This window comes from Cygnus olor, chromosome 10 (assembly GCF_009769625.2).
Source record: "Cygnus olor isolate bCygOlo1 chromosome 10, bCygOlo1.pri.v2, whole genome shotgun sequence".
Lineage (NCBI taxonomy): Eukaryota > Metazoa > Chordata > Aves > Anseriformes > Anatidae > Cygnus > Cygnus olor.
In genome coordinates, this window is record NC_049178.1 from 20,204,563 (window position 1) to 20,231,913 (window position 27,351).

Below are 27,351 nucleotides of genomic sequence, written 5' to 3' on the forward strand. Positions count from 1 at the left end.
ATTGGGCTTGGATTTTTAAAATTACAAACAAAGGAGTCACCCAGCTCCTTCTGTCTCAGAAAGCCCTGTTAAAACCACCAAGAGTTCCACGGCAACTTTCCGTGATTACGTACAATTGAGAACTCTGCGTTCCCAGGCTGTGTTTTCTACATGCAATTGAGGAAATTTATCAGTATGTGCCCTTTTTTTTTCTCTTTTTTTTTTCTTTTTCAGGGAGCTGCCTGTCAGTTTTCTGCAGGGTTTCATGGCTATTTCCCAGAACAGTTGCCAGTTGCCCAGCCATGTACCTTACTGCCTGCACCGGTACCATGTACCTTACAGCTACACAAAAATCCCAATTTGCATTTTATATGCTTAAGTTGTCAGAAGTATTTAAAACAAAAAAAAAAATCCAAAAGACTAAGCTGCCTACCAAAAAAAGCCACCAGCTCTTTTCCAGGATTTTTTTTTCATGCAAGAACCATGGTACTAGTTCCGTGCACTTACACCCTGCTTACACCATGACTTTCTGTGGGGGTCATCCCCACGTAGGGTGCCCCAAGATGTGGCATGGCCCTGCTGCGCAAGGCTGCACTGCCTCAGAAGACAAAGTCGTCCAGGGCGCTGCAGGAGAGATCTTCGTCGAAGCTGCCGAGCTCCGTCTCTGTCTCGCTGGTGCAGGTGCGCGCTCTCTGGAAAGCAAACGGAGATTTAGCTGACAAGCTGCAGGTAAGCAGAAGTTATCAACTGACTCCGCTAGTTAAGAGAGCTCACATTTTCTAGCTGCAGTGTTGATATTTGCTATTTTTCACGTTCTTACGTGTGATACCCTTAGTCATATTATTTTACAGCAATGACTTTAATTAAAAACAAACATTATACTATAATCTTTTAAGCCTGTTTCCTTGACCAGACCATGGAATAATAACCATACCCAAAAAATCAAACCAGTATTCTGAGGAGACAAATTAAAATCAAGTTACCGAGCAGCACTTCCCTTGAGCAGACAATGAGGAGTTTTATCTTATCTGCAAGGCAAATGTATTTACCAGGAAGTGACAGCAAACATAATAAGGCTTAAAACTAGCTTAGCAGTAGGACCCAAGCATTTCTCACTGTTAGATTTCACAGAATAAATCAGCTCTCCAGGAGACAAGCTGCAGTCCCTGCCAAGGCAGGGCTCTGCCTGGCCGGGCTCCTGCAAGGAGCAGCTCCAGCGGCTTTCTGTGCAGAAGGCAGAGCCACAGGTACGGCACCCTGTGGCTGAAATGCCCTGCGTGACTGAAACCAGACAGCAGCCCTTAATCCATCCCCAGCCCAGTGCTCTGGAATAGACCTTTCCCCTTTGGGGTTATTTTCATGTTTTTTACCCTCCCAAAAATGCTCGATGTACAAACAAGGTCAAATCAAGGCCTACTGCAGACTGGGATCTGCGGCGCTCTGGCCCCCTGGCAGAGGAGGTAGTCCCAAAGCCAGGTGAGCTCTGACCCCAGCACTTGTAACCACACACACAGCCTCCCAAATGGCTAAATGTGAGGGCTAACTCCATGGGACACCCATAGGTAAGGCACTGCATGGTGTTACACTAGCTGCACCCACCAATTTCCCATTTGGCAAGTTTTGCACAACACATTTGGCAACGGAGCCCACATTCAGTGCTGACATTAGAAATTCTGAGGTCAAAAGGCTTTAACTCAGCAGTAACAGACTGTGCTGATAGTCCTACAGGGAAAGAGCAGCACACAAACACAAGCGTTCCTTCAATCATTAAAAAAATAAATAAAAATGTTACTTTACCTCATACTCATTTGGAAAGGGATCTCTGAACTTGTTGCTGGGTGTCGGAATTGGCGGAAACAGTTTACTCCATACAAATTTCCTGTCAAAAACAGTGGCGGAGGGCTATGAAAGGACTGCTCTTTCTGATGGATGAAGCATCTGACAAGCAGCACGTTTCTCCCCGAGAAGCCAGCTCTCACCCCATGAGCCTTCTTGCTCTCCTCCCGCATTTGCAGCTGGAGGCAGCAGCACTGGGTTCAAAGGGCTCAGAGCAGTGGGTAATGGTCCACTAGTACAGACCCCAAGGATGTGGCAGCTGTTCACATCCTGACAGGACACTTCTGGACCCTGGGGACAGTGGATGACAAAAAGGAGGGGCCCCAACAGCCTCCCCCCTGCAGCTGTAGCAGAGAACCGGGCGCTGCCCCATCCAGCAGGGCAGTAACAGCCCCGACTTGGAGAGAAACTAATTGCGCTCATCTGTCTGCTCACACACACCTGCTTCCCAAGGGCTGCACTGTCATGTACCTTGTTTGGACATTCAGGACAGGCTGCCTCTTGCTCAGATCATGGTTTCTGGACATAATCTGCCTCTGCGTCATGGTAGGAGAGCAAGTGCAAATAATTGTGTGCCGAGGGAGCACGGAGGAGGCAAGGAGTGGGCCAGAGAGGGCTGACAAGTAAACGGTTCCACTTAGTGGGGTAATAGCTCATCCTGCTAGCACCCTTTGAGACACTCCTGTTCTGCCCGACGCTCTTTAGCCTGGCTGAAGCGTTTAGGCATAGGTACTTTTGTGATAGCAAGTGCTGCCGAGCAAACGCTTTCTTGTCTTTGACATACCCCAGCGTAGAGTTTGCATTTCAGTCACTAAAATGCTTTCACTGTCTCTACCTCTGGATAGCATGAGGTCCAAGTAGGGTCAGGTTTTAATGGGAATATGGCCTGACTGGAGATTAGAGGATTTAGCCCAGAATTAGTGTGCAGAGATGCTTTGATGTCCATGAAGCAGAGACGTGGCCCAGGTGTGGAGGCCTAGCAGCAGCCCTCCTGCCTCCTCACCGCTGGGACCGAGGGCAGGCCTGCTCCTGCCCGTGTCACTTGGTGACAATTCTGCCTGGTGTCTGGTTAGCCGAGCGCTTATGTTATTATGACTGTTCTTTTGAAAGCTTTCTGGTTTCTATCAAGTTCTCTTTTATCCTGTTATTCCTCCTCAGCAGGGAGTCTAAAATAAATTCCTGCTGCTCACTTACTCTTTTCCATAGCTTTCATTCTGAGGTAGAAAAAAAAAATCCTCATCTCTCTCCCACACCCTCCCCCTGAAAGAGTTTCTTCAAAGTATTTTCTGACTATCAGTTTGGAGCTAAACCTCCCTGGCTGAGCTTCTGCTGCCTTGAAAGAGACATTGCTGCATAACTAATTATTAGGTGAAGGGAAGGGACGTACCACTGCTGGCACAACAGAAGACCTGACCAAGCAAACTATGGGACGTCTCCCCATTGCTGCACACAGACCAGGGTCTGTGAAGGAGGTGTGAAGACAGAACCAGAACTATGGAGAGGAAAAGCAGTGTGTAGGTACTCCATCTTCATGGCTCCTCACTCCATCACAATTCCCCAGCCTTCCAGGTGCCAGGCCCCAGAGGCCTCATGATTTCACCTGTGTCCTGGTTACCAATTCCAGACAGACCCCAGGTTCAGCTTCAAACTCCAACAAGACCAGCTAGTCCAGGGTCAAAATAAAGGCCTCTCTCCTTAACCATGGGAAGGTTTTGTGTGGAGAAAGCCAATAAACCAGTTTGCTATAGCTGTGCAAGTTCAGTTGCCTTGGGACATGACAAAGGATCATTTTGCTTTCTGAAACCAGGTTTACACTGGGACATTACATTAGATTAGATTAGGACAAAGATTAGATAAGGACATTTATCTAATGTAATCTAAATAATTAATTATGCTCAACAGAAACAGGATGACTTACTATGGGGCGGATCTGAAAGGGCCCTTGGTAGCGAGGTGTGCAGCAGGTCTGGCACTTCTGGGGGCAAAACAGGGGCCTGGTCTGTCCTCTACCTCTTCCCCCCCAACTCCTAGCAGGGATGCATTTCTAGTTGTGCTGTTTATCAATGAAAGATTTTGATGGAGCCATACCAAAATTATTTATTGAGTCAGCAAAAAGCATAAGTTACATGTCACTTCTGGAGTGGAAACACTTAAGGAGGGGTGCACAAACAGCCAGCAGAAATGAGGCAGAAGCACACAGGTTCGTGGTGGTTGCATGCCCCTCAGGTGCAAGAGTCTGCAGTGAGGCAGTGGTGGGGTGGTTACAGTGATGCTCTCAGTATGGTCCTGGTCTTTTTTGGCAGGACACTGAAAAGTCGGAGTTAAGTGATTAAAATATTTTGTCAAAGAAAGTTTTCCCAACATCTGTGTTTGCCTCTATCCGAGTAAGATCACGGCCCTTTCCATCAGCATTATTTGCACCTTCAGCCTTTGGAAACACTCTACAGGACCCTTGTGGCTTAACTCCGTGTTTCAGCTTTTTCACTCTAGCTACTGTGTTGTCTCTCTTTCTGAAATTTGCTACTTTCCCCTGGACTGTGGCATTAAAAGGCCTAAGATAAACAAAGGGAGATAAGTAAGAGAACATGCTCTTTTTTCCCTCTTCTAACCTCTACAATAAGGCTGATAAAACATTTGTTTTCACAGTATGTTGGAGTGCCTTTTCTAGTGTCTTGCCTCCCCTGAGATTCCCTGTGACATTTTCCAAAGGACTTCCCTGTAGCAGGTAGCTGGTGACTGCTGGTCAGGGACTGGTGTGGCGTGCAGAGGAGGGGAACCTGGTGGAGGGCAGGATGACCGCTCTGATTGCAGGGCACAGAGGGCTGCTCACTGGCCTGATTTCAGTTAAGTGGAGAGCAGCTGGGAGCAAGTTGTTAACTACATCCTCCTGTGGGCTCACCTCCAGGAGAAAGTGGTATTCTGAGGCACAGCCTAAGGAGGTACAGAAGATGCTTGTCTATGAAGACAGAGGGTAAACTAGGGAAACATTCGATTGTACTTTTTATCAAGACAATATCTCCATCAGCTACTGCAAGTAACTATCCAAACAGTCCCAGAGGGCTATCTTGCCTTGGGATATTTTTTCCCCAAGCAGTGGTCTTTATTTCTGATGATTGTAGTCACCAGGAATTATATAGAAAAATTTATAGAAGTCTTTGGTGTAATGAAATTCCTTATAATGCCTTCAAATTGCATGAAATTTGAAATGATTCTGTGGCTTGAATTGTGTGGTACACTTCATGAATTTTCAACAGTAGTAAAAATCAAAGAGGGTATTAATGAAATTGTGATCTAGGGAACCTGTTCTACTTTTACTATCTGCACATTCAACAAACGTGCAGGCTAAGCCCTGCACTTCATCTTTTCGCACTTCCTACCTCCTCCCAGGGTGGGCTGGAGGACTAGAGAAAGGGACAGTGGAGTAGAGAAGTGACAAGGTACTGAGCAGGAAACTGCCAGGGAAGGATGGAAGAAAGATAGCAAAACCATGCAACTCAGTACAGCAGGCAGATAAAACTTTAATCACTTTGGCAAAGATGGTATGTAATGAGCCTTTGGGTGCTAGGGAATTATACACCAGTCAGACAGAGAGAAAATCCTAGAAGCTACCAGTGCAGCAGCAAACATCTGAACCTGGAAATGCTAGCTTAAATTTGCCCAGTGTATTACAGTTCATAAAATGCATTAGTACAGCATCTTCAAGCCAGTCCTTGAGTAGAAGTCTATACCTATTTCTTTCTCTATCTCTTTTTGAGGGTATTTGCATAATATCCAAATAGTTGCTGAACTCCATGGGACAACAAGGAGCATTATAAGTGCTACTAACTGGTATTGGACAAAGATGTTTGTGGCTATCCCAAAGAGAGATGAGAGAGCTGATCAAAACGGTGCCAGAGCAGTGGAGGACCTACAGCTATACAGAAGGATCAATCCATACAGGTATCTGTGATGTGAGCAAGGGTGGTTTGGAGATATCCACCAACATACCAAGGCTGCTTAAGAACATGTGCATATGAAATGCAATATGAATAAACCCTCTGTATAGTTAATCTTTCTTTTTCCAAAGACATTTACTTGTTGAGACCTGCTAGGCTAACTAAATTAACTTAAGAACGGGTTATTATGGATATCAGATGCTTTGGGGAGTTAACATTTATTTTAATACAACATTCCTGGAGAGAAGACCTTTATTTGATAAAGGAAACATGCTAGGGAAAGGAAAATAGTCATGGGCCTATCAGGATAACCAATAATTTAAAAGGCACTAAAGAAATTAATTAAAAAAAAAGTAGCAGAGTTGAGGACAACACCTAAGTTACTGGGAGCTGTGTTTATTGTGGACCTGATAATTGCTGCTTGCTCCATGTTTCAGGGAAGAAGCTTGTAATTACATTGATTCTCTAATTCATCACTTATGACCTGATCAGTCACTACTACAGAAAGCCAATGTAGCTGGGTTTCTTTACAGCACATTTTGGGAAGCTGGGCTATAAGGCATCTGTTTTGGCATCCATAGCCTCTGTAGTATTTAAAAATAAGCTAAACAAATAGTTTAAAATACTCATAACAAGCAATAGTTCAATACACTTCCTCCTGATAAGGGGTATGGAGGAGCAGCAAGCTCAAAGGACCAGAATTTCTACGTCTTCAGAGCATCTACCACACTCCTTGAGGTCACCTGTAATTCAGACCACATGCCTGGGGCCCAGTATTGAGTGTAGTTGTACAGGCTGATGTAGACATGACTGAGAAAATACTGGACTGTACATTTTAGCCATGAAAGATGCTCTCAGCAGTTTCACCATGGTTAAAGACAGAATCCTGCTGTGGAAATCGTTGACCCAACAATATCCATTTAAGTGAGGAAATGAGATGTGGACAAATAGGTTTTTAAGAAATTCTCCTCACTCAGTATATGTATATATATATATATATTTGCTTAAAATTAAATTGAACAACCCTCTTACCTCACTAATTTTGCTGAATGTTATTATAGATAATTAATGAGGATGTACTGTAATGTAGCGTAATGAGGATTCGGTACTTTTGCTTTGCATGATTATGCTTGAATACTGAACTTGGTGCCCCTCCTGAAAATTAAGCAAAGCTTTTCATGTCACCCCACACCTGTTCAACACCTAGTATTTAGTTACGCTGTAATTACAAAGAAGATATTGATACTTACATTTTGCATATTATACCAACAAGCACGATTGTAGCACACATGGACACACAGAGCACAGCCAGAATCCAGGCTATGAAATTCTCCTGTTTGTTTTCTCCTGAGTTTCAAGAAAAAATATATATATATAAAAAATATACACTTTATCACAGGTTATTTTTAAGCACACCTTTACAAAAGGTTTCATCAGCTGTTTTATATTCAGATCACAGTTTAACACACAAACTATGAAGACCTGCTACCTCTATTTAAAAATGAAGTGTAGAGCTTCAAGTATAGTTGCCATGAATCTGACTTTTTGATTTCATCAATAAATTTCTTTCATTTTATTGCCACCAAGCTGAGAAGCGTGAAGTGCCTGCTCTGCCAGTACCACCAGGATGCCAGGCTGCATTACGCCACACCCCGGGATGCACCACGCCGTGCAGTATTCGCATGGCTGGTACCCAGTAGAGGCACTGCTTGCTTATAACCTCAGGCACAACCTGTTTGTTCTCCATTAAACTCTTCTTCATTTCTGTTAATCCTCTCTAGCCAGCAACTACACTTCTCTGACTTTGTTAGCTTTCCTGTAAAAAAGATGTTGAAACGCCCAATTTTTCTTGTGAGCTGTTGCTGCTGCATTTCCTCAGGGAGAATTTCTCTACTGCCTCTGCCTGGGAGCAGACAGGTATTTCTATCAAGGTCAACGTTTCCATTTTAAAAAGGCATGCTTAGTGACCACGACCATTAGTTTGTGCCATATTATGCCATATAACAAAAGCATTTACATTGAACTGCATTTTCAAAAGGTTGCTGAGTCCGTGTGTGCTTCCGATAACTACCTGTCCTATGCATCAAGATGTCAGCACTGCCATTACCAGGTAATTGAAAGGACATGAATCGGCCAGCAGCAGGCCTGATGGGTTTATTGGTGCTGCAGACAAAACAATATTCAATTTTGGCCCAATTTCTTTCTGAGAAACAGGGAGCTGAGCTTGCCATCTCCACCAGAGGCTGCAGCAGCACAGCAGGCCCCACAACCAGGGTGATGCCATGAGCATGCCTGCGTGGATCCATCCTGGGCCTTTGTACCACCGTGGCAGTGGTGCACAGTCAGCCTTTCAACAACAAGCACGGTAGGATGGCTAATTTTCTTTCAAGAAAGTAAGATTTGAGGTGTAACTGTCAACCCAGCTGGGTTATTCCCAGCCTAAGTCTGTGTTAAGGCCCATCCTGGATATGTTTGAGACTTTAGTCATTTTTTAACAGAAGACTAACTTTCTTTTAATCTTTTTTTTATCATCCCAGTGGATTTCCCATAATTGGTATTTGCTGAGCATTAGTGGAGGAGTCTGTAATGATGATGTTCCCAGGTTCCGCAGTTATCATCACGCTGCACAACAGAGATGGCTCCAAAAGCACTTCAGCTGCTGTAGAGGTGCCCTCAAATGCTTCAGCTTTGCTGGGAAAGCAGAATCAGAACAGCACAAATGTGCTGCAAGGTATTTCTCTGCCCCAAACTTGACCTATAGATTTTCTTTTAAACTGTGAGTCCTGGCAGTGGCTATTCACAGGTACCTACCATCTCACAGATTTGATGTCATGCATAGTTAACAAAGACGGGCGGCCTACTCAGCTGCATTAATGATTTCTGTATCTAGCTTTGTCTGACTGTAGTGCTTCCAACCAACCTCTCAGAGACAGGTGGTATCAAGATCTACTTTCACAATGTTCTTTTTGACAGCATATGGCTGCATTGAATCTGGTTTGATCACCACAGCTCAAGGAAAGGAAGCAGAATTGTATTTCAATTTTTAGCAAAGCCAGAGGGCTGCTGCTACAGGGAAAAGTATAGTAAACAGGAGAGAGTAAGGGACTACTTTCTTTTTTTTTTTTTCTTTTGTGAAAACCAGGAAGTGAAGAAACTCAAAAGATAACAGCAAAGCAGGATGTCTATGAACAAACAGTTGATAACGTGCCATGATAAGAAAACTGCTATTTCCAGAAAAAAAAAGAAAAGAAGAAAAAAGAACATGTTCAGCAAGCAGAAAATATAGAACAAAGTGGGACAAATTATCATGTTCCAAAGATGCTATAGCCATACTGTTTTTTTTGTTTGATTGATTTGTTTTTTGTTTGTTTTGTTTGTTTTTTTTTTTAAGATAGTTTCATTAAAGTAGTAATTGATATGACCACTCATATTAACTTCCAGCACGAGTATCACAGTGCATGTCAGGGAAATACATGTGAAAACTAAAGAAGTAATGCCATTAAAAGGCCTTAGCTAGAACTTAGGCCTTAAGCTAGTTTAAAGTAGACTCTGAAAATGTAAGCATATAAAAACAACAAACTGTTTAAAAAAAATTTATATGTCCAAAAGTTGGGGGGATTTTTTTTTTATTTCTAATGTATTAATTACTACAATGTATTATTTTCTTACAGGACAAGGGCATGTCATTCTTACCAACATAAAGAATTTCACTCCAGTCACTCCAAAATCCTCTTCTACAACATAGATGATGGTTAGCTCTTATTTGTATGGAATACTTGCAGGTGACATCAATCCATAATCTGACGTCATTTGAGTATATTTTCAATGTCTGTTAGAAAAACAGTATCATACTGTTATAGATTACTTACGGCTAGGCAGGAAAACAAAAAATCTTTTTCATCTTTTTATTTTTTAAAAAAATCTTTACTAGACTAAGAGTGAACATCAGGCCTTGCTTTTGAAGAAAGAACTCGGTTTATAAGTGTAATTTCTCTCCTAATACACCTATGTTTTAGGGCAAAGTTTTTGAAAGATGCTTCATTTTGGATTCTTCCTTAAGACACTTCATGTTGGAGTTTCAGAATTTTCCACCTTCATCCTGTTAAAGCTAGATGCAATAAACCTTTCCTTTTTGTCCTTCTGTTTTCCAAGCTGTCTTGGAAGTAGTTTGTTGCAGACATAAATGATGTCCAAAAATAGAATTAAAACGTGCAAACTGATGAGACTTTGGCTTTGTTGAACCGAAGTCACAAATGGGACACGAGTTTTACCAATAATCCATAGTTTCAAAAAATGCACTGATGCAGGTTTTATTTTAAAATATTTTAAATTTGTACCATATCCATGAATACGAGTTTTTTTTTTCCCAGGCTGCATAAAGGCAACTTCTAGCTACAGAGGACACTCAGCTCAGAGGAGGGAACATGACTTAATACTTGGGCACCAGAGAAGCAATTACCTGCTTGTTACCTGACTTCAAGTTGATGAGGTAAAATTCATATTCAAAACACCCTTTAGAGAAAGGAGAAATTGGCTTCTCCCATGTGGCCAAGAGATCATTTTGCTCTAAGAATACAGTGACATTTCTGGGAACATTCACTTTTTCTACAAAACGAAAATCATACCGGTTATTTATAGAGCAAAGCTAAAATACTAACAATTGTAGCAGTTTAGAACTTTATAGTGTTTCCAAGTAGGACCTATAATCCTTGAATTTATTTCACATTTTGGGCAAAAAAAATAAGGATTTGGGAGGAATAACTATATTGCAGAAAATAATTAAGGGAAAACAGTTTAAAAAATCAGTTAAAAGCTTTCAAAAAGTAGATTATTGGGGGGGGGGGAGGTATTTATTAAATTACTTTTCAGAAAAGCATTAAATTAATGATAGACTGTTTAGAAGAATTTCTTTTTATTAAAAATAAAAAGAAAATGCAGGAAGTTACTGAAAAATGGGAAAAAAATCAAAGATGGATCAGCAGCTATTGTGGGGCTGATTTCTAAGAAGAAATTATGTCAAAAGTTTTATGTTAGTAAATCTATGAGAAAAGGAAATGTTACATGTTTACAAAAAAAGTTTAATGCATGGAACTAATGATGAAGGAAAATAAATTCTTTAGGTTGGAGAGAGTGATAGACAGTCATGGCTTATAACACCTTTTACTCTACAGTCTAATGACTTTCTTTAAGGCATGGTTATCCTGAGTGTTGTATTCCTTTTAAAGAACAGATATAAAACAAAAGGTAGCAAAAACTACTTGAAGGTATATTAATTAACTCACTAGAAAATGTATATTTAAATAAACCTTAGGCTATAAAATATTAACTCTCTAGTTTTTCTTTCTATTTTTGTCATTTTATAACTTAAATTATTAAAATCAAAGTTAGTTGAAGCCATCAGTTTCTGTCTCATCATCCCTTCCAATTTCTTTGACATCCATGCAAAACCAGCACATGCTTTTACCTGCATTGAGGACAATTCAGGTCACTAATACTAATTTACAAATCTTTTGACAATCCTGCTAGACATTTACTTTTTTTTTTTTTTTTAAATGTATTTCTACTCACCTATGGCGTTTTGGTTAAATAACTGCTGAAAAGGTCTGATTGCAGCATACTTGCTAGATCCATTAATATGTATCACAATGAGTTTATCAATCTCATCAGGAGTAATATGAGTCACTGAAAATCTGCACTCTATATTCCTGTTCCACTTGTCTTTGATATAATCTTGACATTCTTCAGTGCAGGTCTCATACCTAAATTAAAACATTTGTGATAAATGATGCTCTTAAAGAAATTTATTACCGAGTAAATTGGGAGAAGACACCAACCTGTAAAATAGAAAGTACTTGGTATCTTCTGGTGCCCCTTTGCCAGGAAGCCAAGTGCAGTGGAGAGAAACAGTACTAAAAATGGTGAAATGAGTAGCACAGGACAAGTTAGTGACAGCTGTATTTGCAGCACCTACAGAATCACGAAATTATAGAATAGAAAAAAGAAAAATCATTACAGGAGTTGTAAGAAATTCGTGTTTCTAAGACACTGATTAAAGTCTTTGGTACATTTTATCTATGTTGTATATTTTCTTTGTGTTTTATATATCACACGATTCTATTAGTAATGGACAGATGAATATTCCTAACAACTGTAAGTAAAGCTATACCACACAGCATTACATATTTCACATACACCTCATGATTCAAGGCGATATCATCTTTTATTATCATAAAGTGTATGAAAGTAGGTTATCTTTGCCTTAGCAAGGAATTTTAGAAACTTTTTTGTATAGGTTATCCAGATTATATTCCAGGCTTCACAGCTGTAGAGAAAGGCCTGGACTAAATAGTTTTGTAAGACCAACATAGCAGGTATAGGGGAAAATGCCATTTAGTATTAAACCTGTCACCTTTGATATCTAGTCCACAGACGAGTACAGAACACAAACTTCAGACCTCCCTCGTATTTCTTCTTACCTGGTGGAGGCTGGAGTTCTGCTGTCACCCAGTCACTTGTCATCTGAAGGCCATTATGGAAAAGTAACGTCCGAACGTGTGCAGAGAAACCATTGTGAAGTGCAGCTGTTTGGAAACTGTAAGTCTTCTTTGTATCATACTTTAAAAATAACAATAATAATAATAATAATAAAGCAACACATGATAGGAGCTGAATTAAGGGACCTGCAAAGAGTGATCTTCTACAAAATGTGGGCCTTTAGCGAGTGCCTCACTATTTGGTTACTTGAAACCTTGAAGGCAGTATGTACCTGCTCATCACCTAGCTTGGCTATGGCTATCCTGTGCTTCCACAGCAGGAGTCCCATAGATGGTGACTCACAGTAAAAAACCTTGAATTAGCTGCTTTAAATAGCCCACAGGAGCAAACAAGCCGTCGAGTGTCAGGAGCAGAGGCAAACTAGCTAGGTAGCTGAGCTGGTTATATTAAATGTATAAAGCTAGACAGCACAAATAATCCATACAAGTGTTTAAGGTTTCTCAGTCAAGACAACAGGACCCTTATCTTACCAAAATTTGCCTATAATGCATAGCTGTGACAAAACACAGTCTAACATTTTAATGATAACCTAGCACTAATCTGAATTAAATAAGCTGACTGAAATGGGGAGCAGTATCATGTAAACCCAGTCTACAACTTCCCCTCCAAGATGAATGCTGCAGAAACTGCCAATTCCCCAGGCAATTCCTAACCCTTGTCCCAGCAGAACTGTACCCATAAGCATAGACAAAAGGGAATCTACCCAGTGCTCAAAGTACTTGTTAATGGTGGAAGAGAGTAAGTGACTCAATTTGACAATCGTTCAAGAGACGTGTCACACCTACTGCACCCTGATTTGGTGCCATAACAGGAATTCAGACTTCTTAGGATACTGGACTTAATTTTACCTCTTCAGACACAGGAGCTAAGATTTTCACATCGTATCTAATAGTGTAGTTTTTTTGTTCTTGATTAGGGTTTGGCTTCCAGCGTAGAAGTACTCGTGCTAATGCAGAGACCGTAAGGGTAAAGTTAACAGGTGGGAAAACCTGAACTGTAAGGAAGAAAACAAAAATATTCACAATGCAATAATCCAGTGCATTGTTTAGACCAATATCTATTTATAATTAAAGGGTAATGCAAGAAAACCATAACAGATTTTATTTCAATATTGTATTCTCTCAATAGCTTCTTACAAAATGTTCCTAATAGTTGAAAAGTATCTTTAAATAACACCCAAAACTTCATCAAATAAGAGTCTACTTAAAACTTAGCTTAAAAAATGACTTTTTACAACAGTTTCAACTTGTAAATCACAATGATATACTACATTTAGCTTATTAATTAGGTTCAGGTTTTTCAGTCTTGATCCTGACAGCCACTTAGGCGCTGGGCATCCATACTGAATGGGACCGATCAAGTGATCAGCTGTGTGATCAATTCTCACCCACACAGGCTGGCAGAACAGCATGACGTGGGGGCTTTCTAAGTGAAGGCTGACAGCCACAAGAAGTCATACACAAGAGAAACAAAAGTATGATGAACAGAGGAATTAAGCACAAATGGAAGAAAACATAGAAGGATGGGAATGATCATTTAAAATGACAGGGCAAGAGGGATTCCTGGAGCTCTTATGGAAATGAAGGTCTCATGCTGGGGGAAAATGTTAGCATATAAATAGCAACACAGTGAAATAATCAATCTACTCCCCTCCATTTCTAGAGTTCTTCAGAGCCTGTCCTCCCTTATTTGCCATCTCTCAGGCAGCTTTTAATGCCCATTTGTCCCATTTTCAAACAAGTGCCTCACATGAGAAAAACTGCCTCATAAAGAGTCAGAAAACCACGACACAAAACGCCTTGAACTGCTTTCTTTAAAATGTTCCTTTTTGAGATGTCCACAAAAACCATCAGTATTAAGGTTCTTGGTATACCGGGACTGCTGCCGATGATGCTTTATGTCGTCAAGTTTCTGCAGCTAAGTCTAGTTTTATTCCTAGAAATAAAATTGCTATCCTGAACAATGCTGTTGTTCTGCCCAGATTTACATCGTTACATAAACCAGGCCAGGAGCCACTGTCTGCCCTGGAGGCCCGGTGGCACACAGCTTGCACCTACACACCCCGCACGTCTCCCCTCTCACAGCAAAGGCAGTCCAGACTGCCTCTGGGAGCAGTTCTCGGGCACTGGCTGGGAGAAATCTCACTGAGATGGGGTAAAATGATCCCAGGAAGCATCTTAACACAGCATGGTCATTTGTGGGCCTCTCCTCAGGGCATGCCATGGCCTGTTTTATTTACGTGTAGAACAGCACATTTGACTAACACCTCGCGGGGCCTTGGTCACCCCAGTGCTGAAGCACCACGTTGGTAGGAAGGAACACACCTTACCTGCTTTACCTTGAGGTACGTGTGGCTGAACCACGATCATTGTCCAAAGGAGGATCGGACAAATTCTCATCATGCTGGCCATAATGTTTAGACGGTCAATGAGAAAGACTGCGTATCAGTGTACGTGGCTTGCCACCATTTTACATCAGATGCTGAGAGCTAAAAACAAACCCAAGCCCAAGCATTAAGCACACAAACTATGGAGCACAGTGCAGATATAGCCATGTGATCAAAGGGATGAAACTGCCACTTGCAAGGCACAGACTTTTCTTGTTCCCTTGCAGGAAAATGCATCTTGTTGCAGCTAAATTTAATGTAAGTACCTATAACCACATCTCGATTTGCTCCCTTTGCTTTTCTCAGACCCACTTGAAAAGCTATCGTTTCCAACACTGTCACGTGTGGATGTTCAGAGCAGCAGTCACAGACCTACCACATCTCTTCACAGAGAGGAGCAAGTCGGGTACAGGTATGTTGGCTTTCAGTGAAGTCCCATTTACTCCAAGAACAGATATATCTATATTTTTAGCTGCCACTATATATAAAATGGCTACTTGCTCAAATGTACTTTCCAGTTTCTGTTTCAATAAAGCTCACTAAAGAAGCAGTCTCAGTGCTCACCTCAAGGCTAATTCTCCAGTGTTAATTATGGGGTGTAAGAGAAACTATTTTGTTTGTTTCTAATTTAAATGAACGACTATTTTTAATGCTTAAAAACAGCATGTTCTTATGCTTCCTACAGATTGTTTCATGAAGTACTGGGGGGAAAAATCTGTGTCTTATCATTCATGTATAACCTAATATAAACAACATGGAAATGCAGAACAGCAGCTTTCCAAAATGTTCTTACAGAAGAGAAATACGCCCTCCCAGCCCAATCACACTGCTTCCCTGGGGCATCTACAACAATTTCTTGTGTGGAAAACATAATATTTTCAGATGGTAATGAGCAGAGAAAGCATCTTTAACCCATCAGTTCTCAGTGAACTTCCAATAAATAACCCAGAGACTGGAAGCAATCCAATTGATCACAGTTGGGGTACTTCTGCTATGCAGTAACTATTTTTAAAAATGGTGTATGAATGCTTAGTTCATTAAAATGATGCATAATCCACAATACAGTGTGTTTCTTAATATCCAAGTCCACTCATTATCTATATTCATATTCCATATGTATCTAGTACTCTGCTAGCCAAAATGTGCACAAGGCTAATTGAACCTCTGGAGTTTTCTAATGGATTATTCCTGGAGAGTCACGGCTTGCTTTTATGTAAGCTGGGTTATTGAAAGACATTTTAGTTATTCCAAAATGTATGTGAATCACAACCAGGTAATTATTATCGACACCATACATTTATGCTTAGACAATGCCACTAAGACTCAATCACAATACCATTCATAAAAAGTCTGTTCTTTTTGGATTGTAACTTTTGGATGTACTTGCTTTTTTTCTTTTTTTTTTTTTTTTTTTTCTTTTTTTTCTTTTTTTTCTTTTTTTTCTTTTTTTTCTTTTTTTTCTTTTTTTTCTTTTTTTTCTTTTTTTTCTTTTTTTTTAAAAAAAAAGCAATCACTTCAGTACATTATTTTAAAAAAAAAATCTTTAAAAAGCCTCATGTTTTACAACTGCTTGGGATTCACACCTACTACCTTGAGTAATCTCAGTACATTGGCTTCAGGATGGCGCTGACATTTAGCACAACTAAAAAGCTGACACTTTTCTTGCTTTGCTTATAGTGCCTTCAGTTGCCTAAACGTTTTTTACTTTGCCCTCAAAGAGTAAGTATTCTGATTCTTCTTAGGCACATTCTTTTCCCTGTACTTCTGAAAAGACCCTAAATATCAACTTCTGATTCAGAAGTACTTTAGCTGTCTAAAAGCATACGATTATTAGACACAGATCTAACATTTCCTGCCAAACAGTTGCTAATTTGTAATTTGGTATAAAATATTACTGTAATGTAGACTGGATTTTAATAATTATTCTTGTTTTTCTTGTCACTTTACTTTTCGCTGCCTTATTTTCAAAAATGTTACTTTTCTTTTTCTTGCTATCAGCCTAACATTGAAATTTAGCTTTTGGAAGAGGTATTTCCATAGCTGTGTGAGCTGAGTAAACGAGCATCCCACAAAATGTGATAACCTGGGTGTTTCATGTGGTAAATTACTGAAAATAAAATCAAAATAAGTAATTTAAGTAAAGAAGTTAACAAGAAATGTACAACAGGATTATGCTCCTCACAAAAAAATTGATATAATAACTTCCCAGGATGAATAAAAGCCTTGATTATATTATGTTTTGGTTATATACAGTAAAAAGTAATAAGCAGAAGGTAAAAGATACATTCCCTTCATGAAGGGGAATTTATTCCTTCTTAAAGTGCAGTATAAATCTAAACCATAGAAAATAGCCTCTAAAAGGTAATGATTTTCTTTTAGCTGACATATGTTCCACCATCTCAGAGGCAACTGGTCAGAAGCAGATTGCAGATTCCAGATGGATTTCCCAGTGTAATGCAAAAATGGCTTTTCAAAGTGGGACCTTTTCAGTCTTCAAACAAAGCACAACAAGGAAAAAAAAAAATCTACAATGCATATCCCAGAAGGTTACCTGTGGAGTCTCAAAAGTTCCGTGAAGAGCCTGCTCTGTTTGTTCAAACGTCCTCTGGGTCATCTCCCTGTGGGTTTCTTTTATAACTGCTGTCTTTTAAGTACAAATGCGATAGGTACTTCAGAAATGATAGCAGATGATAAGTTAGACAAGCATGCATTGAAAAAGGGAACTACAGATTTAACCACAGGGTGGAAGGCTCTGTTCTAGCACACAGTTTTACTTTATTTATTGACAGTTATATACCATAATCTGATAATTCTCCAATAACTTCGCAAGAGCCAGAATGTTTAAACATAGACTGCAAAGAAATAACCTACAGACAACTACCAACTGACCAGTGCCAACATCCCAAGTTGTTCTTCCCCCTAGAAAATCAAATCCTGATGTTGTCAGACTCTGCATCATCTTGTCCAATGATCCTGCCATGTGGAAACCAGTGGTATTTTGAGAAGTTACCGATATAGAGCAAGACCAGCTTTCTAAACACGTGCTGAGAGCTGTGATCTCTGTGGTTTGGATAACACAGGCTCCCAACCAGGACAAGCAGTGGAAACCATCCATGGGGCCTAGAGAAAACCCTACAGAAAGTGCGGCTATTTGTAACCAACTTATAGGAAGGGTGAGAAGGCTAATGATTTATTTTTCATTAGAAACCTGGCCTGCAAACAAACTAGATGTGAAGGTGGCAAGCTGGGATAGGAGAGTGCTTTGGCAGATAGGATAAGAATTATTCAAGTTCGTAACAAGTTGGTGAAAATTGGGCACAATTCTGTATGGACAAGCTCTTAACTACATTTAGGCACTACAAACTGCAAATTACAAGTTATTAATAATCAATTACTAACTGGTTAGGTATCTGTTCTGCCGAAAAGGACCTGGGGTTCTGGCGGGCCATGAACTGCAGAGGAGTAAATAACGTCGTGCACTTGTGAAAAAGGTACCCCGGGCCAGCTGAAAGCTGGCATCCACTGCAAGACACAAGGAAGTAATCTTTCCGCCCTGCACAGCGCTGATAAAGCCTCCAGTCACATGCACTGTGTCCAGTTCACATATTGCACTTAAGAAAGACATGGAGCAAATGATGAGAGGTTAGCACACAGCGAAGGAAAAGCCTAAGAACCACCAGAGTGGAAACTCCTCAAACCAAGTTGAGGGAAGGCATATGCAGAAGTGCGATCTTAGAACTCATGTTAAGGCTTTCACACGTTTTCTAAGTCCATTGGGCTGTGACTAGAAGCACAAGATGATGACAGGTAAAATTCAGGTTAGATATTAGAGAACGTTTTCAATGCTGAGGCTAGGGAGGCAATGGAATAGGAAAGAAACTCTATCGCTGGACATCTTTAGACAAACATCAGCTGGAAATGAACGTCATAATCGAATCCTACCATGAGGCACAGAGATTAAGTTAGGCACCCTATTTTCTACATCTGTATCTCCCTGAGTAAACAGCTAATTTTTGTGTAGAGAGCTCTAACACCTACAGCACAATGTTTCAGCAGAAAGATCATTTCTAAAGGTGAGGCAGGATATTCAATAAAAGTGGTAGTCACAAAAAAGAGTAAAAAAAGGTTATGTTTTTACCTTCTTACATGGACCTATGTTATTGTAAACCTGAGATGTTTTTTGGAATAGGTCATTCCGAAAAAAACCTTTCATGCTCACAAGCATTCGCATTTCTACAGTGAGGTGCTGATCTGTTAGGTACTTGAAAGGCTGGACAGATCTGTGTAACGTCTCTTTTCAGGTACAAACCTGTAGCACTCTTTGCTGAGACAGAGATTTATTCAGGCTTGAAACTTCAAAGTGAACCAAGTTCCCAATTTAACTAGTATTTGGGGGAGCTCCTCCAGGCTCCACTCCCTCAAATCCCTCAGGCTCCGCGAGCTGCCTCTGGGGCAGGAGTAGGGCCAGAGGAGCGAGGAGAGCTGCTGCTCTGCCCTGCCCTGGGGAGGTGCGCTCGGCCAAGCAGTGAAATGGCACTGGTGGAGAAGGAACGACAGACACCCAGAGCTGTGCCAAATCCCCAGGACTCTCATCTTGTCCATACATTTCTACACATTAAAGATGTAGATCAATCCAGGAGCTGCTACCGGAAATAGTTCAGCAACCACCAAGCTTAATGCTGTTTCGGTGATTGCTGAAGTGATCTCACAACTGGTACATTGGCTATAAACCCTGTGTGAGCAATTAACCCATTTCTTTGGTCGTGGCTGCATCATTATCAAAATAACATTTATTTTTGTCCCCCTTAATAACACTTCTCTAAGCTGAAATGAAGCCATGGTAAATCTCTTCTGGTTTGTAATGTTTCTTTTCTAATTCCCTTTTTTCGTGCTTTATTTCTTGGCAGGACAAACATTCACCAGCATTCCCATGCATTCAAGGGCCGTACACAGCCGTAGCTATGAGATCAGCATGACCAGCCCTGCTATCCCCAGGAGAGCAGCCATTTGCCAGAGGCCTGAACATCAGTGCCCCATTGCTCAGTGGAAGCACGTTCTTCACTGCGCTCCCAAACACAGGATGAACGAGCACTAGTATCCCCCGCAGCTGACTGTGGCTGATGGACAAGGCATGTTGGTGGGCCCCTGAAAGCTTCACAGTGCAGTAAAATGTACGAAGTCCTTCCCATCCTGGGACTCACGCAACCTGTGCTCCCCATGCCAGCTCAGACGAGCTCTGCCCAGGACACCCCACCAGTGCTGTTATTTCAGAGGAAAGCAGAAAGCCGCAAAGCACAGGCTCCATCTGCCCACCCTGGCGGAGGCAGCCTGCCGCCCTGCACGTGTCAAACGTAGCGGTGGTTGTGTTCGTCTCAGAAGCTACTTCTTATTTTATTACAGAATAAGCGAGGCGACACCTTCTTAGGAAGCCTCCTACACGGAGCCTGACCTAAGGTGTGAATTCAGTGCTTTGCAAGGACGCGTGTGGGCTTGTTTCTACCGCGCTCATCCTGCAGGGGCTCGCAGGCCGGCGGCGAGGAACCCCAGCAGCAGCAGCAGCGGGCGGTAACCGGGCCTCGGGCTGCGGCCGGGGCACCGCGGTGGGGCCGGGCGGGCTGGGGGCCGCTCCCTGCCCTCGGTACCCGGCGGGGCCGGGCGGCGGCGCTGAGCTCTCGGCGGAGCCAGGCCGCTCCCGGCCGCCGGGCCTAGCGCCGCCGGCCCAGCTGTGAGGGCCGCGGGCCTGCGGGGGGCGAGGGGAGGGCGGCGGCTGTGGCCGTGCTGGGGGCGGCGGCGCCCCCGATGTGGGCTGAGCGGCTGCTTCTGCCCTGCAGGGCCCGGCTGCGGCTGCTCCCGCCGCGGCGGTGGCGGCAGGGCGCGGCGGGCGCCATGAGGCTGCAGACGCCGCAGTTCCAGGCGCTCTTCACGCCGGGGCTCCGCAGCGTGGCAGGTGGGTGAGCGCCGCGCGGCCCCGGGGCGCGGCGGGGTCGGGCCGGGGGTTGCGGGCTGGGCTGGGCTGGGCTGGGCTGGGCTGGATGCGGCCCGGAGCTGCTAAAGGGCCGGGGAGCCGGGCCCCGGTGGGAGCTGCGGGGGCCTGCGCGGCCCTGCCGAGCGGCACCGGGGGGGCCACGGCGGAGCTCGGCGCCTTCCCGGGGTGCGGGGGTGCAGGTTCGGGGTGCCGGCAGCACCGGGGACTTTCCCCGTGCGGGTTGCTGAGCCCGGACCTCCCCCCCCCGCCAGCATCGTGCTGCAGCCCACTAATGTGCAGCTTGGCGGAAATGCACCGGAAAGGTGTATCAGAAACGACTGGAAAAATACATGTGGGTGCTCAGCTGTGTACCCAGTTAGTGCATTTTGAAAAAAAACTGGTACATACATACTTAATAATGCATATTCGAATATGTATCTCCACCTCTGTGAATTAAGTCTGTGGCAAGTAGGTCATGGCTGCCCATGTGCTGTATTTTTTATCTTATGGTGTGCTTTATGGCTTTCCTTTCCTTTCCAGAATTGTTTGAGAAGAAGAACTATGAGCTGAGAATAGCAGGAGGTGCTGTGAGGGATTTGCTGAGCGGAATGACACCACAAGACATAGATTTTGCCACTACAGCTACACCAGCAGAGATGAAGGAAATGTTCACGTCTGCTGGTGTTCGTCTGATCAATAACAAAGGAGAAAAACATGGAACCATTACTGCCAGGGTTGGTTTATGATCTGACTTGGATCTTCTCTGACTGCTTCATGTATCAGTTAATATGCAGCGCATCCCATAGTAAACTGGTAGCATGCTCATGCTGTGTCGAAGTGTCACACTAAGAGTTTGAGACCCTATAAAGTATGGAGTGCTTTTTGATTACTTTCTCTTTGAACAATTCAATGAATTACAACATTTTAATGCATATTATCTCTGCATAACCCATTGATGCTGCTGTGTCATCACTAGAAAAGCTGCCCTGTTCATGTGGAGTAGGGAAGTTGATTGTAGGGTTTTCTGTTCCTGCACCTGACCTCCCAAGTCTTGCTTTCTCTACCGTGCTCGTTCCTCTGCTTCTTATTCCATCTTCTTCAGACTGTCTAGATTTCTGCAGACTATCTAGAAAATTAATAACGCAAGGATTATTTTCAAGTGTTCATATTTTTGATTGTCTGCTCTGTGTGGAAACATGGTATGTGTTTGTGTACAGTTAGTATTCAAGCTGGACACGTGCAAACCAACATGGGGCTTAAAAATGTGTGTTTGTTACATTTATATTCATGATTGTGTTGAAATAACAGTATCTGTGGGATTTTCAGCTCCATGAACAGAATTTTGAAATTACTACTCTTAGAATAGATGTTGTCACCGATGGACGACACGCAGAGGTAGAATTCACCACCGACTGGGAAAAGGATGCTGAAAGGAGGGATCTGACTGTCAATTCCATGTTTTTAGGTAAAATTATTTCAAAGGCAAATATCTAGATAAAACACTCTTTTTCGAATTAGGCCAGTAAATTCTCTCAGTCTGTTTCCATTTTGTTCAGTTATACCACCGTCAGCCAAAAAGTCTGTACAAATATGAGAGATAACATGACAACCCACATCAAATCATACAACTTAATCTTCTGCATTTTCAAATGAGAGTGTTTAATTATGCCAGCCATGTTTGTAAATTTCTATTCTTACTTTTTTCATCTTCTAGGTTTGGATGGGATGCTGTATGATTTTTTTAATGGATATGAAGACTTAAAAAACAAGAAAATTAGATTCGTAGGAAAGGCAAGTGCAAGAATACAAGAAGATTATCTACGAATCCTAAGATATTTCAGGTATTTGGTTTTGCCTTTTCTAGATAAGGAAATGAACTAAAGAAATACTTCTGATGACTGGTTGTAGAAAAGTAGGTTCATAGAAGAAGTTCAGAATCAAAATTGAAACAATATTTTTTCCTCAAAAAAATGATAAGAGAACCAATTACGTGTTTTGCCTTCTGTTTTCTCCATAGAAGTGAAGAAGCTGTCTGACAAAATAAGGCTTTTCAACAATTCTGTTTGAAATATAATAAACATAATTTAAAAAGAAACAATAAGCTTATTGATTGAATGCAGTCCAATATTCTACATGTAATCAGCAGAACTAAAATTACTTGCCGTGAACCTTTCTTCGAGTTCGGGAAGGGGGAGGAAGGTTGGTCTGATCAGGATTGATTTTATCTGCTTTGGACAATGCAATTTACCTTTTAACTTATGTTGCACCTTTTTCTTTGACAGTGAACTTCTTCGAGTCGTGTAGTGTCTCTTCAGTTTTCTCTTTTAGTACTGCTTGGTAAAATGACTTGTAAAAGAGCAGTGAAGAGCTTTAACGTTCATGGTAGAAAAATATTGTAAAAAGATATCAGTGATGTAAAAAGAGTTGGTTGTCATATTTTTTAAAGTGTCCTCTGGTATATTAAAGTACACTTTACACTGTTGTGATATTAATTCTCTGAATAGCAGTAACAAATAGACTATTTGTTCTCAGTCGTAACATACAGAAGTTTTATTTGGCAGGTTTTATGGAAGAATTGCAGAAAAACCTGATGATCATGAACCTACTACACTGGAAGCAATTAAAGAAAATGCCAAAGGTTTGGCTGGAATATCAGGAGAAAGGATTTGGGTGGAACTGAAAAAAATTCTTCTTGGAAACCATGTAAACCATTTGGTTCGACTTCTGTATGAGCTGGATGTTGCCCAATATATAGGTAAAGTGAAATGAAGGTTGTAAGTGATAGAGGAGTAGGAAATCCAAAGGAACTGTAGCATGGCAAACTGAGATAAAACTTGTTTGCTTTTAACCAGAAATAAATTAACCTTTTTTTTCTGCTTTTTTTTTTTTTTCGTTTTTTATTAACACTCTTTCCTGCACATTTTTGTCTGTATCCCTTTAGGACTACCACTTAATGGAAGTTTAGAGGAACTTGACAGAGTCACTAAAAATATTCAAAATTTGTGTCCGAAACCCATGACTGTTCTGACATCATTGTTCAAGGTGAAGGATGATGTCACAAACCTTGATTTGAGGCTGAAAATCTCAAAAGAAGAGAAAAACCTTGGCCTCTTTTTAGTGAAACACCGGCAGGAGTTAACCAAAGCAGTGGGTCCTGAACCTCTTAGACCATATCAAGACTTCATCATGGATGTAAGTGTATTTCACGTTGCTGTACTTTGTTCTTCACAGTAAATTTGAATTGCCTGTTCTACAGAGCAGCAAAGATGGCAGTGCCTAGAGGAAGGAAAGGGCTGTGAAGGGTTCTTTTTTTTCCCCTTTCTCATCCAGAAGACTAAGATTCTAAATTAATTTTCAAGAGATTGTTTTGAAAAAAAAAATTTGGCTGAATTGGGTTTTGAGAACTGGTGTAGTTCCTGGACCATTGGTATTTATTTTTCGTGAAGAGTACTGTTAAGTAGGCAACTTGTGATATTCTTCAGTAGCGAAGTTCAGTAATTTTCAGGTGAAGTTCTGCACTTCTGTTGCATTACCTGAGGCCTAAGGTGAGAGATGTCAGTCTCTGCAGTGAGGCCTGCCTCTCACAGGAGATGTAGTGGTCCCTCTCTAGGTGTAGGTAGAAGATAGTGGATAAAGCTCTTACCTGGAATTCAGGAAGTCTCCAAGGATCTCCCAGAGCCTCTGAGCTTGGACTGAGCTTTAAAACTTGCAAGACACAAGATCCTCACTTCCATAGTTCCAACTTGTTGTGCAGATGTTGCTCATAATATGTCATGGGAGTGACGTGATGTGGAGCACAGTTTGAGCTGTTCATAATGTTTCATAGCAAATCCTCTTTTTTTCTTTCTTTAGTCTAGGGAAGCTAATACAAATTCCAAGATACTGGAGCTTCTGAAGTACCAAGGAGAAGAACATCTTCTAAAAGAATTGCAGCAGTGGACTGTTCCTTCTTTTCCCGTTAGCGGCCACGATTTAAGAAAAATGGGTGTGTCTTCTGGGAAAGAAATCGGAACAGCATTACAGCAGTTACGGGAGGAGTGGAAGAAGAGTGGATACCACATGGATAAAGAAGAACTGTTAAGTTGCCTGAAGAAATAGTAAAATTGAATAATAATAAAGAACTATTTGCGCCATGTTCCAAGTAGAATTGAGATACCAGTAACTACTTTGTCAATGTACTAGCAACCTATACGGTATTCTGCATATTTAAGATCTTCACAGACAGCACTGTTCTCCTGTTTATTAATATGTATTTTCTGCAAACAGAGGTTTAATTTTGTAGTGATGTAAAATCTTATTTGGCAAGTTCCACAAACTACCTCTTTTTGTTGTATATTATGATAGATATTTACTACTTTATCTTGATTTGGGGAATGTAGAGATGACACAAAGACTTTTCTCATTCCAACTTTGCTACATCTCAAAAAGAAGATACTTCTATCCCGTACATAAAATCATCTTAATGGTTTTTAGTGCTTAGGAGAGGGACAAAGTGTGAGGAAAGAACAAGATATAAATCTTTTTGTAGTTAAAACTAGATATAAAATTGAAATACCCACTTCACCACTTCCCAAACAGTCACAGTCTTACCATGTAAAAGAAGTCTGTTTTCTTTAAAAAATAATAATAAATAAAAAAATTATCCATAATTTCAGAAACAATTTTAGATTAAAAGGGTGACTTAATTGTGTCAGTATGATGAACTTCTTTCTCTCTTCAGTAGTTTTTTGGTAACTTACTTCTTGCTGTGAGGAGTTAAGTCCATAGAGAACTGGCGAAGGGTTCTGCAGTTCTCAACTATGTAAATGAAATGTATCATCAATGGAAATTGGAGAAGGGAGGGGAGATCAGCTTCCCAACTTGTCTTTTTTCTCCTCATGTCCAGTAGTTGACTCTTTCTTTTCTTCCTTTTTCTTCTCCAGTTACTTAAGTGGAATTAGGGTGGTGATGTTAGTGTGCCTAAACAAAGTGAATCTTGCCTAAGTCATGTATCTGTTGCCTTCAAACTACTGACAATAAATTACCAGTTTGTATTCAGTAATTCTCACATCTTTTTCTGTAGCTCACAGCAGTTACACCCAGAGGCGTTCACCTCCTCTCTCATTTGCAGACATTCTGTTTAAATCAGTAGGATTATTTTGGAAAGAAATCTTTACCATCCCTGCTACTATCACAACAGGATCTTCCCAGGGTACGTGCAACAGCTGTGTTGCTTTGTGTTAATTGTCCATACGTATCTTCTGTCTGTGCAGATCCACATTAAAAATGCACTCTGAATTCAGTTCAAAAGGAAATTTAAATATTTTGTCCCTTCAACATTAATAAATATATCAGTAACATTTTGGAAAATATGAGAAATAAGGGGTTTTGACTCTAAGTTAAAGCTGATGGGATGTTAGGGGAGAAGGAAGCCTAAAAGAGGAGAGAGCTGTGTTCATGTAGTACCTAATAACTCATACTGGACTTGATGAACAGTTAGAAGTCTGTTTGAACAGTAGCCATGAAATAATGCTGTGGAAGATAGACTTTTGAAACTGATTTGTTCATGGCTGGTCATAATGAACATGTATTAACATCCCTGGCTTTTTTTGGTGTACTTTTAAAAATAAAAAATTGTTCTAAATGAAAGCATCTCTTGTGTATGTAAATTTTATTACTGGGTTTAAATTTTCTTACAAAACCATGGTTTACTATAATAAAGTCGTTTCCTTTTCCTCAGATACCATTTTGTAACACTAGATGGCAGTAACATCAGAGCAGTGGCACAGTACCCAGCATTTTATGTTTTAATATAGACAAGTTACCAGCTGCTTTTTTTTCCCTAGGAAATCAGTTACTTTAAATTATTCTGAAGGTACTTAAGAACTTCAGGGAGGCAGCAAGGGAGGGAAAAATGTGCTGTTTTTCTCTGTTAATAAGGCAAACCTGATAACACGATGGTGTTTGATTTAATTATGTAATTAAATTGAAGCGTCCTTGTGCAATTTATTGAACTACTAAAATCTTGGGAGGGAGACAAGTAATAAAATTTAGTGCTTTAGTAGTCTATTCTGTTTTAAAGAACACTTGACAAAACTACATCCTTTAAGGCAACTTCTGTGGAGATGCTAAAATGTTAGCAAGTACGCTTTATGTTACACACAATTGTCCGGGTCAAACCACACTTGGAGGTAGGATTTTTCTGATATTTAAGGACAGAAACTTGAAAGCTTTATGATCTCCAGTGCCTGCTGAAAAAAGCACAAACAGATTGTTCTGAAAGCATCATAATTAAATAGTCCTGCTCTGAATTCAGCGTAGTTAGCACATGTGCTCAAATAGCTCGTTTAAAAGTCTTGTTATACTTCTTTCCATTTGTTTTTTCCAGCATCTCTGTTTTATTACATTTCAAAGACATTAAATCCTAGTAAAAAGGAAACTGCATTCAATCAAAACAATGGCATATTTTAAACAAGCAGTACGAGGTTGAGTTCTGGAAAATGTTTGAATAAACATTTTTTTTTATAGAGTACAAAATATTTAAATATCAAATTGGGAGATAAGAGATGAAGGATTTAAACATAGGTGGTCAAGTAAAATACCCTTCTCCAAAGGATTACCTGACTGGTTAAACAATGTGCACAATAATGTGTTTTAATTAAAAGTTACATATCAGAAACACATGGGGATTTGCTGGTTGGTAGCTGTCCGCTGCT

At 41.0% G+C, this 27,351-nt stretch overlaps 2 protein-coding genes across 7 annotated transcripts; one reads left to right on the forward strand and one right to left on the reverse strand.

Annotated features, from left to right (window-relative positions):
* Positions 1 to 205: 205 nt before the first annotated feature.
* On the reverse strand, positions 206 to 19,824 carry IL5RA (interleukin 5 receptor subunit alpha). Of its 4 annotated transcripts, none has more exons than XM_040568743.1 (11): positions 17,243 to 19,824; positions 14,635 to 14,708; positions 13,154 to 13,299; positions 12,227 to 12,365; positions 11,585 to 11,717; positions 11,319 to 11,509; positions 10,210 to 10,355; positions 9,444 to 9,579; positions 7,001 to 7,097; positions 1,777 to 1,858; positions 206 to 671 (listed from the first exon to the last, which is right to left on the reverse strand). In XM_040568743.1, exons 2-11 carry the CDS (start codon positions 14,705 to 14,707, stop codon positions 579 to 581), a joined length of 1,236 nt encoding a protein of 411 aa, XP_040424677.1. In that variant the 5' UTR covers position 14,708; positions 17,243 to 19,824; the 3' UTR covers positions 206 to 578. The 4 variants fall into 4 exon arrangements, with proteins under 4 accessions (XP_040424677.1, XP_040424678.1, XP_040424676.1 ...); XM_040568744.1 differs by having other exon boundaries at positions 14,644 to 14,793; XM_040568742.1 differs by having other exon boundaries at positions 14,635 to 14,793.
* Positions 19,825 to 20,007: 183 nt separating this feature from the next.
* Positions 20,008 to 26,284, forward strand: TRNT1 (tRNA nucleotidyl transferase 1). 3 transcript variants are annotated; one of them, XM_040568739.1, is made up of 8 exons: positions 20,008 to 20,145; positions 20,523 to 20,638; positions 21,197 to 21,390; positions 21,983 to 22,121; positions 22,371 to 22,497; positions 23,218 to 23,411; positions 23,598 to 23,848; positions 24,509 to 26,284. In XM_040568739.1, exons 2-8 carry the CDS (start codon positions 20,578 to 20,580, stop codon positions 24,752 to 24,754), a joined length of 1,212 nt encoding a protein of 403 aa, XP_040424673.1. In that variant the 5' UTR covers positions 20,008 to 20,145; positions 20,523 to 20,577; the 3' UTR covers positions 24,755 to 26,284. The 3 variants fall into 3 exon arrangements, with proteins under 3 accessions (XP_040424673.1, XP_040424674.1, XP_040424672.1); XM_040568740.1 differs by lacking the exon at positions 20,008 to 20,145 and adding an exon at positions 20,222 to 20,256; XM_040568738.1 differs by lacking the exon at positions 20,008 to 20,145 and having other exon boundaries at positions 20,430 to 20,638.
* The last annotated feature ends 1,067 nt before the right edge of the window (positions 26,285 to 27,351 follow it).

Bases quoted from the DNA above. Each gene is read 5' to 3' on its own strand.
- TRNT1 (XM_040568738.1), top strand. From the start codon at position 20,491: ATGTGGGCTGAGCGGCTGCTTCTGCCCTGCAGGGCCCGGCTGCGGCTG. The intron at 22,498-23,217 runs GTATTTGGTTTT...TTTATTTGGCAG, and splicing joins CGAATCCTAAGATATTTCAG to GTTTTATGGAAGAATTGCAG. The intron at 23,412-23,597 runs GTAAAGTGAAAT...GTATCCCTTTAG, and splicing joins GGATGTTGCCCAATATATAG to GACTACCACTTAATGGAAGT.
- IL5RA (XM_040568742.1), bottom strand. From the start codon at position 14,716: ATGGCCAGCATGATGAGAATTTGTCCGATCCTCCTTTGGACAATGATC. The intron at 11,718-12,226 runs GTAAGAAGAAAT...GTGATTCTGTAG, and splicing joins AGAACTCCAGCCTCCACCAG to GTGCTGCAAATACAGCTGTC. The intron at 1,859-7,000 runs GTAAGTATCAAT...TGTTTTTGACAG, and splicing joins GTTGGTATAATATGCAAAAT to GAAATTTGTATGGAGTAAAC.